This window comes from Helobdella robusta (assembly GCF_000326865.2).
Source record: "Helobdella robusta unplaced genomic scaffold HELROscaffold_4, whole genome shotgun sequence".
NCBI lineage: Eukaryota > Metazoa > Annelida > Clitellata > Rhynchobdellida > Glossiphoniidae > Helobdella > Helobdella robusta.
In genome coordinates, this window is record NW_008704902.1 from 566899 (window position 1) to 579446 (window position 12548).

The 12548-nt window shown below is 33.1% G+C and overlaps 2 protein-coding genes across 2 annotated transcripts in view; one reads left to right on the plus strand and one right to left on the minus strand.

Annotated features, from left to right (window-relative positions):
• Window positions 1-1609: 1609 nt before the first annotated feature.
• On the plus strand, window positions 1610-8637 carry HELRODRAFT_94814 (hypothetical protein). The gene is made up of 15 exons (XM_009024337.1): window positions 1610-1704; window positions 2028-2266; window positions 2631-2715; window positions 2885-3022; window positions 3450-3531; window positions 3679-3750; window positions 3922-4010; window positions 4302-4461; window positions 4697-4830; window positions 5707-5847; window positions 6075-6195; window positions 6307-6411; window positions 6700-6796; window positions 7056-7288; window positions 7412-8637. Exons 1-14 carry the CDS (start codon window positions 1658-1660, stop codon window positions 7226-7228), a joined length of 1683 nt encoding a protein of 560 aa, XP_009022585.1. The 5' UTR covers window positions 1610-1657; the 3' UTR covers window positions 7229-7288; window positions 7412-8637.
• Window positions 8638-9955: 1318 nt separating this feature from the next.
• Window positions 9956-12548, minus strand: part of HELRODRAFT_162081 (hypothetical protein) — a gene marked incomplete at both ends in the record, with an annotated part of 6196 nt that continues 3603 nt past the window's right edge. Inside the window, 3 exons of the mRNA XM_009024395.1 lie at window positions 9956-10230; window positions 10380-10624; window positions 11759-11858. Coding sequence (XP_009022643.1) covers window positions 9956-10230; window positions 10380-10624; window positions 11759-11858 — 620 coding nt within the window. The remainder of the gene's footprint in view (window positions 10231-10379; window positions 10625-11758; window positions 11859-12548) is intronic.

Here is a 12548-nt window from a genome sequence, read left to right on the forward strand (position 1 = left end):
TTCAGCATGAAGCAGTTAGCAACGGTGGTCACAAAAGTGGGAGTACTAATGATGATGGCCACAATAAGAACAAGGGTACCAATGGCCACCAACTTGCAGCTGTGAATGGCATTGTCAATATGACTTTCAGTTGGGAATATTTTTGATTAGTTATTTTAAAAAAATTTAACAAGATTTTTTATTGTAAGATATTTTTGGTTATTTTACACAATAATTGTTGTTAGTGGAGTTAGTGTTATATTTATTTTTTGTGTTTTGATTGATCAGCTTTTTACAAATGTTATGGTATGAATTAGTGCAAAATTTACCCCTCTTCAATTTGTAATCACAGTTTAACTTGATTCTAAAGATGGAAATAATATTGTAAATTTAACAACAACAATATTAATAAGTTAACAACAATGATTATCATGTTATTGTTATTAATATTTTTACTATTATTTTAAAATTTTAAATTTTCAGCTATAGAACCTCACATGCCTCCAGTTTCAGACCAGCAACAACATACACAACAACAAAGCATTCCACCTAATGCCAACAGACAACCGCAAACAGCTGGAAGATCGTCATCATTGTCATCGTCATCATCACAGACACAACCCTCATCATCTTCATCATCATTATCACCAATACAAAACATTACTGCAACGTTCACACAACAACAGCCATTTATAATAACATCTCAAACACAACAACAACAACAGCAACAACAAAGGTTATCTTTATCAACAAAAGCAACGCAACAAAACCAGGCAACGACAACAACATCAATAACGGCAACAACGTCTACAGCAGTTGCAAGCTCATCAACAAATCAACAACAACATTATCCAAAAAGTAAATCAAAATCTAGTAGCAATCGTTCACAGCAGCAACAGCAGACTGCAGCTTCATCAAACTCACAACAACAGCCAACAGTGCCAATATCTATATCAAAAACAACCGCAAATACTACAGCCACCAGTGCCACTACTACCACTGCAACAGCGATTCCTAAAACGACAGCAGGCAAGTTTTTTCCCCGCTTTTATAATCTTTATATATTTTTAGTCTTTAATCTATAATGTTGATTATGTGATTTACCAGATCAGCAAAACATTTTTAAATTCTTGAAGTTATTAAACTACTATAACTTTTCATTTTATATAACAGGTTCTATAATTTTATTATAAAATAATATAGTATAATAAAATTGACGATGATCATAATAATTTTACATCAGCTGACGCCCAGAAATCAAATGCACCATCACCTCATGCCTCGACAGCTGCTTCATCATCTACAAGTGCTTCATCCACTTCCAATCCTCTGCCTCCTCAGTGAGTTTTTTTTTTCGTTTTTTACTTGGAATTTTTTAAAAATCACCATTTGAATGGTTTCAATATAAGTGGCGGTGATGGTAAGTTTTTCAATCTGACACAGGCCTTTTATTGAGAGTATAGATAGATATCTCTGACTTGACTTATTTCTTCTGTAAAATCCAATGCCAACAGCAGATGCTGTAGTAGTTGTTATAGTAGTAATTTCAACAACAACAATAATAATAATAACAATAATGTAATTACTTATTATGATAATAATTATAATGTAAATAATAATAATAATAAGGTGGGAGTCTCGTGTGGATCCATCCGGTAGAACTTACTACATCGATCACATGACCAAAACAACTTCCTGGGAAAAACCGACACCACTTCCAGCTGGGTTAGTAGATGATGATAATGAGGGTGGTGATGGTAACGATAATGATAATGGTGATGACGAACGATCAGATGGATTGTTATTAACACTTTGAAATTTCATCTCATCATCTTACATCATTACATACTTGTTTGTTTTGATTTTGTTTTCCTGTAGACTATTCATGTCTTGGCCATCGTCATGGTCATCAGTTTAGTTCATCTATCATCATAATCTATCATCATCTTCCTAGTCATCCTCATCATTACAAGGCAAATCACCATCAGACACGCCATGATCACCATCTTCGTCACCAACCATATTCTTCTTCTTCAAAAAAAAAACAGCTGGGAACGTCGACTCGATCAGCGTGGTCGCGTGTACTACGTGGACCACAACACAAAAACGACAACCTGGCAGTCCCCGACCTCTTCACTCATCAACAACCTCCAGGAGTACAACAGACTGCGCCAGAACAGAACATTTGCTGAGGTGGGCCAACAGAGGTCCCTCTACCTCAGTCAGGGCTTGGGGGCTGCCTGTGTCGATGCCAACGAAGAATTGGGTCCCCTACCCGAAGGATTTGGTTAGTAGGGATGGGTACGGGTTGTTCACTCGATGTGAATGCAATTGATATGGGTTTCGGTGGTTGGCATGTGTTTAGCAAATGTGTGGTTGGTTGGATATATCAGACATAAGGCATAAGCAATGTGTTTGATTGATGTACTAGTCTCACTGAGGCAAGCGTGAAATTTGTTTCCTGCAGTTACACATACATCAGTGTTTTTTTCATTGTAGTGTGGTGGTTAATATTAAAATTACAATTTTTGTAATCCTTGTAACCATCACTGATATTTACTTTTCCTTCTTATCACTATTGTTCATTGCTATCGTCATTAAATTTTTGTATTCACCGCTTTCATCATCTCAATGGTTACATCTCTGAACAGAGAAGCGTATAGACTCGAACAACAGGGTGTACTTTGTAAACCACAGGAACCGAACAACACAATGGCAAGATCCCAGGATGCAGGGGTTAATTTCTTTTTTCTATCATGCTGATTATGTTCATGTGAGAATATGAAGATACTAATGATTGGCGATAATAGCACTAGCAACAGTGTGGAGATTTTTGATGTGATTATTTAGTTATTTAATTTTTCTGTTTGTAATTTGTAACCCACGATGAATAATTTCCAATCAGACCTGGGTTCGGAGCCCTAGATGAACCACTGCCCCAAGGTTGGGAGATGAGACACACAACAGAGGGAGTCATGTACTTTGTTGACCACAACACCCGAAGCACCACCTTCCAGGATCCTCGTGGTGGTGTACCAAAAGGGTGAGACAAGATGGCTGTCGTTAATGCTGTTGTTTTTGCCGATACCGGCCGTACAAATGAGGCTCTTATGATGACAGTTTCAAGGATTGTGTGTAGATTGTGTGTAGGTTATGTGTTGATTGTGTGTTGATTGTGTGTAGATTGTGTGTAGATTGCGTGTTATTTGTTTCTGTCTTCGGTTTCCCGTTATACAGTTAATTAAATCTCCATGGTTTAAAATAAAAATGTTTAAAAATCTCTAAAGTTAACATTCAATTGTTGTTGGTTAGTTCATTTATTAACTAATATACTCTTTGTTTTTATTGATTATTTGTATATCATGGCCATTCAAGATACTTTTTCTAAATTTATTTCGTAATAAATAAATAAATAAATATTTATAGTAAATAATTATTCCCTGAACGAACTCCTACATGAAAACAAACAGACCAAAGGGCAACTACGGAGTGCCTATTCAGTATGAGAGAAGTTTCAGGTGGAAGTTAGGGCAGTTTCGGTACCTTTGTCAGGTTTGGGTTCTTTGACTGGTTTTTATTTCAATTTTGAAGTAAAAATGAAATAAATTATAAATCACTTAATATCTGCTTAATGTTTTAAATTAAATGGATTCCTTAGAAACATTCCCATAAATGATCATTAAATTAAATTCACCACAGACCAACAGCACGAGCGGATACGTTAAGATCAACGTTAATAGAGACACGTTGTTTGAGGACTCGTTTGTGCAGGTTCTTTAAACTTCGTTGTTTTCTAAATTTTCTATTACAAAAGGGTTAAATACAAAAATTTTTCTGCAGTCTATGAAATAGTTGAAAAGTTTGGAACAAAATTTAAATAGTCCTACAAGTTATTTCAATTTTTAACGATGTATTTAAAAAGTTAAACAAAAACCCGTTCAGATAATGAAACAACCCCCGTATGAACTGCGAAAGAGGCTGTTCATAACGTACAAGGGAGAGGAGGGACTCGACTACGGGGGTGTGGCCAGGTACTTCACTGACATGCCATTCATTTTTAATTCAATGTTATACCATTGTTGAGACAATTCTCTATAACGGTGTAAACATTTTTGGTAACTGTTAAATCTTCCTCGTGCATATGCGTCAAATTTTTTAAACGTACGTTTATTTACGCGAACAAAAAACTGAAAGCCTCTTCAATTGCATGTTAGGCGAATGTGCCTTGCATAAATGGATTAATAACACTTGTGTGTATTCACCTAGTTGGCTTTTGTAAAGAAATGTCTTAAAAAATAAGAGTTCTTTTTCCAAATGAACAGAGACTGGTTTTTCAACGTGTCCCACGAAGTCCTCAACCCAATGTACTGTCTCTTCCAGTATGCTAACGACAAGAACTACTGCCTACAGATCAATCCGGCATCATTCATCAACCCAGATCATCTTCAGTATTTCAAGTTCATGGGGATATTCATTGCTATGGTATGCTCTCTCAAAGTACTTCAGTAATTGTATATGATGTGTGTCTGAGCTGTACAAATTATTTTTCTAACTGCACATGTGTGTTCATTTTTATTTTTTATTTTGTACATTTTGTCGCGGATGTCCTTACAGAGCAGACAGCTCACAAACGCACATACACACTCGGGCACACCCACAGACATACATGCACACACAAACAAACACACATACACATACTTTACACTCACGCGCACAGGCTCTCTTTCACGGTCGCTTTATAGACAGTGGCTTCACGATGCCATTCTACAAGAAACTTCTGAACAAGAAACTCTTCCTGGCTGACATTGAAACAATCGACCCTGAACTTCATTCCTCCATGGTCTGGGTCAAGTTAGTGCTATGCCTTTCTAATCATCATTTATTATTATTATTATTATTATTATTATTTACACTTCTTAGTAGTTCTCGGAGGATAATTCACGTAAGATAATACTTTAGTAGAAACAGTTCACAACATATCCTAATTGCCAAATCAACGTACCAAACAGAAATTATTTTTACATACATACATACATATATATATATATATATATATATATATATATATATATATATATATATATATATATATATATATAATAATAATAATAATAATAATAAATCATGAAATACCATTACATTGTTATTTTTGCCCCTGTTATAACCACCAACTTTTGAAAGTACCATCATCACGTTCTATTTTTCACTTGAAGCGTGGTTTCAAGTAGAAATTTTTGCAGTGGTTTTCATTCTGCTGTTGTGTTATTATTATTATCATTATTATCATTATCATCATCATCATTATTATTATTATTATTGTTATTATTATTATTATCAATATAACAATTATCATTTCTACATCATTTTAGCCGTCATCATTGTTGTTATCCTTATCTTCATCACAAACATTCTCAGTATCTTATCAATGGTTTCAAATTTTGAAATTTACAATATTGATACAACGCTTCATTGTTCTAATTAAGAGCTTAATTACTCTTATGCTAACATTTTTATATTTAGTTTTGCATCTTGAATTTCAAACTTGTTCGATCCAAACATCTGCCAATTTTATAGATTTATTGGTGTATGGTGATTACGATTATCATTACTATCATCTATTGCCATTACGCTATTGTAGCTCTATGGTTCAATCACTACAGACGTATATACACTTAAAAACAAACACACACACATCCACACACACATCCACACGTACAAATCGACCAGGGAAAACAACATAGATGAATGCAACTTGGATCTATGTTTTGCGTCTGATTTTGAGTTGCTGGGTAAAATTGTGCAACATGAATTGAAGCCTGGAGGGCTTGATATCGTCGTCGACGAGCAGAATAAAGAGGAGTACCTCAAGTTAGTCAACTCACCTGCATCGCGTTGTCTCTCATTTCATTTCAAACATACTTTTGAAGTTTTGGCTACATTTTGAAGCTGATTTTTGAGAAATTTTTTCTGTGAGATCATTCTTTTCTTTTTCAAAACTACTTGAAAACTTTATTCACCAAGTAAAGTGCAACGTTTGATAATATTAAGGATATAAATGGTTATAGCAGTGTAATAATTTTTCAAACATTTAAAAGTTTGATGACTCAGTGGGTGTTCAACAGAGGAGTCGAAGAGCAAATGAAGGCATTCCTGGTTGGCTTCAACGAGGTGGTTCCTCTCCAGTGGCTTCAATATTTTGACGAGAGAGAAATTGAGGTCAGTTACGACACACGCATATACCCAGACACACACGCACGTACACACACTCACAAACATGTATACATACACTGACGCACATAGAAATATACATACCAAAACATCTGACAGTTGATGTTGTGTGGCATGCAAGAGATTGACGTTGATGACTGGGAAAACAACACAATATACAGACACTACCACAAAAGTTCTAAACAAATTGTTTGGCTATGGAAGGTAAGATGATGAATATTTAAATAATCTTTTGCTTATACGTCCATGTCATCCCATCGTTCATTTTGTGTTTCGATCTCGCATTTTAAGTTTACTTTATGGCCTGTCTTAATGGCGGGATGGTGCGTGTAACTGTGTGATTGATGCGCCTGGCACTGTTGAAATCAATGGATTGATATATAAAGAGACGCGCAATGTGTGTGATGATTCACGCGTGTTTTTTGATATATGGGAGAGAATTATAAAATAATTGAATTCACTACATTTTTCTGTTTCTTTTAATTTACTCAGTTTATAAGAGAATTGGACAATGAGAAAAGAACGAGGTTTTTACAGTTTGTGACGGGTACCTGCCGGCTCCCAGTTGGAGGCTTCAGGGAATTAATTGGTACCTTTTTAAATTCATACCATTTTTAAAAATAGTTTCTTTTCTATTAGCACTCTTATTAATACACACTGCTTTAACCAACTGAAGAGTTTTAAAAGTATAGATCTAGTCTAGTTTAGTTAACGTTAACATTCTACAGCAGTTATAACTACTAATGAATTAAAGTACTTAATGGATAATAATCATCAGTGGCGGTTTTATCATTTAATTTCAATTTTTGTTGGGGTGTGGCACTAACCCCAATGTTACTTCCAAACAGGCAACAACGGTCCGCAATTGTTCTGCGTGGAGAAGGTCGGCAAGGAGAGTTGGTTGCCGAGGTCCCACACCTGCTTCAATAGACTTGACCTTCCGCCGTACAAAAGCTACGAGCAGCTCGTTGAGAAGTTGAACTTTGCCATTGAGAACACCGAAGGATTTGGTCTGGAGTAATTGCTAACCATTACGAACGACAATGATGTTATTGGTGATGGTGATTATAACGATGATAAGATGAGGATTATAACGATGATAAGATGAGGATTATAACGATGATAAGATGAGGATTATAATGATGATAAGATGAGGATTATAACGATGATAAGATGAGGATTATAACGTTGATAATATGAGGAGATGAAGATGATTGTAATGTGATGTTTCTGGCAAAAGGCCATTATTGCTGATGATTGTTAGCTACAATTTGTGATAAAGTTATTTTGTTGTTGTTGTTGAGGTGTAATACTGATGTCTTTCCAATGAACAAATTATATATCTCTACTTTTTTAGTTATTTTTTTTTTAGATTTTTCAAATTTGTTGCTTATTCTGATTACTCTCATTAATATTATTATTATTATTATTATTATTATTATTATTATTATTATTATTATTATTATTGCAAACACTGCTCAATAATTATAAATACTTTTTAAATATCTCCAGTTGGCTTCTGTAATAACTTTAATCTTCCATTGTTTAAAAGTACGTGGCCGATTTCTTTTAATGATGAGTTGATTGAGACTGTTATAAGGTTATCAGACGGCATTTATTGCGACAGAAACAATTTATGATTTAAATTTGAATATATTTCACCGCTCTGTACTTTTATTTTGAAGTGAGCATGGTGGTTTTATATTGACATTTCATTATTTTACCATTTCATAGTTTTAATTATTTATTACCCTGGCTTTGAATAAAAGAGTTCTGCATCATCATTATTACTATTTTAACATATCTTATTGTTAATTGTTTATCCCAAATCATCCGACAACAAATGATGATGAAAAAAAGGATGACTATGGTGATGAAAAATGAAGGCAGTTTTAAAGGATATTTTATGCTTTGTTGATAATGACAAAACAGATTATATTTAAAAAATAATAACGTGATGGCGTCACTTGAATGATTTATTTCAATCAATCAAATCAATACATAATCATAATAATAAATATTCCACATTCATTTTATTGCGAACGATGATTATACCATAGTATGAATTAATCTAAACTATTTTCCGGTTATCTTAATGGTTCTTTATAGGTTATTATTAACACGTGAATTAACTTATAAAAATTGTTACTATTTATTGGCAATATTATTGTAATCGTTACAACCGCTGTTACTATCTTTACAGTGTTAATTGACTTCACGATTCCTATTGTAATAACACGAAGCTATCATTTCTACCTTTTGCTGTTAATTCACAATTATAATTGCTATTTTTGTAACAATAACTTTCTTAATTTTAGGATTTATTTACTTTGATTTTAACGACGGGCAAAATATTTTTTTTCTTTTTTAATGGAATTTTTCTATTTTGTACTGGAATTTTTTTTTGCTGAACAAGTGGCAAGCCAAACTATTGATATTTTTAACGTTCAAGCTATGTATTCAACTACCGTCATCGAAACCAATTTGCGCGATAATTTGTACTTGTAACAGCCACTCAACAGAGAATATAAATTTTAATCGAAGCTCATTAGAGAGCGAATTGTAATTGATTGATTAAAATTTTAATTAATTGTATAATTAATCATAATGCAATGAAGCGCCTTATAATTTATACAAATGATTATTTAATGGATTAGTTGTAATGGCCAATCATCTTAGCTATGCGCGCGCACACACACACACAAACAAACAAGCAAACATCTCCAACAGAAGACTCTAAATTTCAATCGAACTTTTTGACAAACTAGGGCTACACCATATATATATATATATATATATATATATATATATATATATATATATATATATATATATATATGGGCCACAAGGTAGACGCACATTCACACAAAACGACTTACTTGCGCAACATATATTCGGATCAAATGAAAACGTCTTTATCCAGCTAGCACGAAAACCATTGTATATTTACATGTTCGTTCATCGGCACAATTATCGGCCATTGAAACTGTACAACAATTAGGATGACATGATATCGTTGATTGTTTTTATAGCTGTTGCTTCACTTACATTCATCATAGTTGTTGTTATACTAATATGCAGTATTGTTAACGAGATGGTTAATTAAATTAAATCCATTTATCAATTTTTTTTATTTTAAAATGATTTTTGTGTGGCGATTGTAGTAATGATATGGCTAAGGTTTTTTTTTTTCGTTATTTATATATTGTATGTATCATCACATGCGCAGCGCACGTGTGTTCCTAATTAAATAGTTGTTAATCAGTCAATGATAATAATCATTAAGATGATAATTAAAAATAATTTTCAAACGTGATTTGATTACTAAATTTTTTTCATCCAGCAACATTTCCATCTAATTTTTCATTTTAATCATTTGTTTCATTTCGCGCTATGAAATGAAGGAACAAAACACTTTTGTAAACCAGCATTTTAATTTGAAGTACATGTTGAAGAAATTAAAATGAATCAACAACAATGTGTCTAGCTTTCTAATTGTTTACTTTTAAATTGTTATTTCTTATATTTTTTATCTTCATAGTGATCATCATCTACACAAAAAACTTGAATGCCATCAAACAACGCGATGGTGCATTCAAGAGACATTTAGAAATTCAATTAAATTTCAACGAAACTTACCAGCAATCAGTTAAGCTGTCATTTACGTCGCGTTATGATCTATTTTTTCAAATATTCAAGTTTTAAACGAGAATTAATCAACAATGAGTTTTTTTAATGAATTTAGCATCTAGATCTTGTCATAGCCATAAATCGGATAGCTCCAGTAAGCAGTCCCAACTGCGCTGGCGTTTGCAAGCGTCAACCAGCTTCTGGCATCTTTCAGTTCACACTGACATCCACCGCGGACTAATGGTCGCAAGTTGAAGCCAGCACAAATCCACTTCTGTGCACACATTGAAATGCAGTACAATGTTGAGCATCTCCTGTTCTGTACCACTTGCAGGTTATCGCTGATTACGTATTTGTTGCTCAAACGCTTGATTGCCCTTTTCTGTGTCATTACTGCAGAATTAATTTAGTTCAATTAAGTTTCATTGAGATTAATTGATGATTACGCTGTCACCTTGATTGTTTTTTCTCGAATATATAAATGCAGTTTGTATTGTTATGAAATGAATGGAACTCTAAAATAATGAATCAGAATAGCCTACATTTTTTTGAAAGCGGCTTTTCGCAGATGTAACGATATCCCGAAAAACGGCAATCCTTATCACTCCATCCCCAGTTTACATCCAACTTGTTCATCCTCGCACAGCAAACATCGCTGTTAGGTTGACCTGAATTCCAACCGCTGAAAACAAAATCAGATCCATCCAGCCAATAATGGTGAGGTTCAGTTTTTTTACATTCCAGTCGATACATCCCAATCCAAAAATCGTGTCTACTTAGGTACTCGCTGATTTAGTAATGTTTTAAAAAATTAACTGATTAAATTAATTTTATTCTTATTTCCTGAAAACTGTAAAATGCGAATTTATTGCTATGTAATTCTATTGATAAGAAATTTTTCGGTCATCAGTATTAATTTTAAAAAAATGTCTAAAACCGAGAACTGATGATAACGATGTTTTTAATTATTTAATTTCTATTCAGAAAACGTCCTACCCTCCTACCTCGGGAAACTGGGTCTCTGGACGCTACCAAAGATTGATTGATTGAATTTCTATTCAGAAACTTTTAAACTTCGTTTATCAAAGTTTAATTATTACGTTTTTTTCAATTTTAAATAACATCTTTTACTTGTTTTACTCGTTTCAACTTCTACAACTTATTAAGACGAGTAAGTTGAGAATGTGGATAAAACAAAGGTTATAAATTGTTTATGTTGTATGTTTGGAGTGGGCTGGTCACTTTTGACTTTTTTCTACTCCTCTTGATTCGTTTATAAAGGTAAATGGTCTCACGCTCCATCTTTAAGTCTAATAAAAATTCCTTATCGAGATTAGTTTATTTTATTTTTGAAAGGATGATTTTCTATAATATGTTGTTCACATGATAGTTAGTTAATCTTGCATTTTACCTGATAATCTGCAGTAGACTAAATTCGTTTTGCTTCTTTCCATGTTCTGTGTCTGTGCTAAAAATTGTGCAAATTTATGAAAACTATTCAGTGAAAGAAGAGTATGATTAACCAAAGCAATGAAACGTAGGCTCGTAAATCTATGCTCGTAATTTTGAGGGACGTGACTTTGGACCTCATTCTTGTCACAAAATTTTATTTATTTTAATATTATAATACATGTTGACTAAATGGTTCTGCTGCAAATATATCGTTATCGTGTCCCATTTGCGTAATGTTAGATCAGTCCTTGTTACTCTCAGGAAAAAATAATAGAACTGAAATCGTATTCATATTCATCAACCATTCAATTTGATGGCCATTTTTTTTTAAATTTTAAAGATAAATCACGGAAAAACTTAATAAGGTAGAAGAGAACTCAGGCATGAGAAACAGCAGCACATTCCACTATGTTGACGACGCGGATTGAGTCACTAAACTATGGCAAATTTATTACTAATGGAAACTAACCATCTATCGGCGATGAAAGATTTTTCGCTGACAGAACCAACACTAGCCAACAAACTGTCCATACTCTGGCAAATGTTCAAGGCCTCATAAAATGAAGACACTGAGTTTGTTGAAAAGTTGTAACATGATTGGCCATTTATTATCCAATTAGAACTGGGACAACCTGTTAGCGCTAAATCATTGGTAATTTTTTCTTATTTTATTTCTTTTTAATGAATAAATTTAAATAATTATATAAATATCGTCATAAACGCACCGTGTATGTATGTATGTAAGTAAGTATGTATGTATGTATGTATGTATGTATGTATGTATGTATGTATGTATGTATGTATGTATGTATGTATGTATGTATGTATGTATGTATGTATGTATGTATGTATGTATGTATGTATGTATGTATGTATGTATGTATGTATGTATGTATGTATGTATGTATGTATGTATGTATGTATGTATGTATGTATGTATGTATGTATGTATGTATGTATGTATGTATGTATGTATGTATGTATGTATGTATGTATGTATGTATGTATGTATGTATGTATGTATGTATGTATGTATGTATGTATGTATGTATGTATGTATGTATGTATGTATGTATGTATGTATGTATGTATGTATGTATGTATGTATGTATGTATGTTAAAACCAAAACATGATGAGTGACACTGAACCGTCAAACATCAAGTAACAAATGGATTAACACTTTGATTTGTCGTTAATTGCACATGTCGGCATTCAGTTGGATATTTTCAAGCACACAGACACGCAGGAACCGCTGCAA

Coding starts and splice junctions, on each gene's coding strand:
- HELRODRAFT_94814 (XM_009024337.1), top strand. CDS start 1,658: ATGACCAAAACAACTTCCTGGGAAAAACCGACACCACTTCCAGCTGG. Junction 3,023..3,449: donor CGTGGTGGTGTACCAAAAGG/GTGAGACAAGAT, acceptor GAAAACAAACAG/ACCAAAGGGCAACTACGGAG. Junction 5,848..6,074: donor AATAAAGAGGAGTACCTCAA/GTTAGTCAACTC, acceptor AACATTTAAAAG/TTTGATGACTCAGTGGGTGT.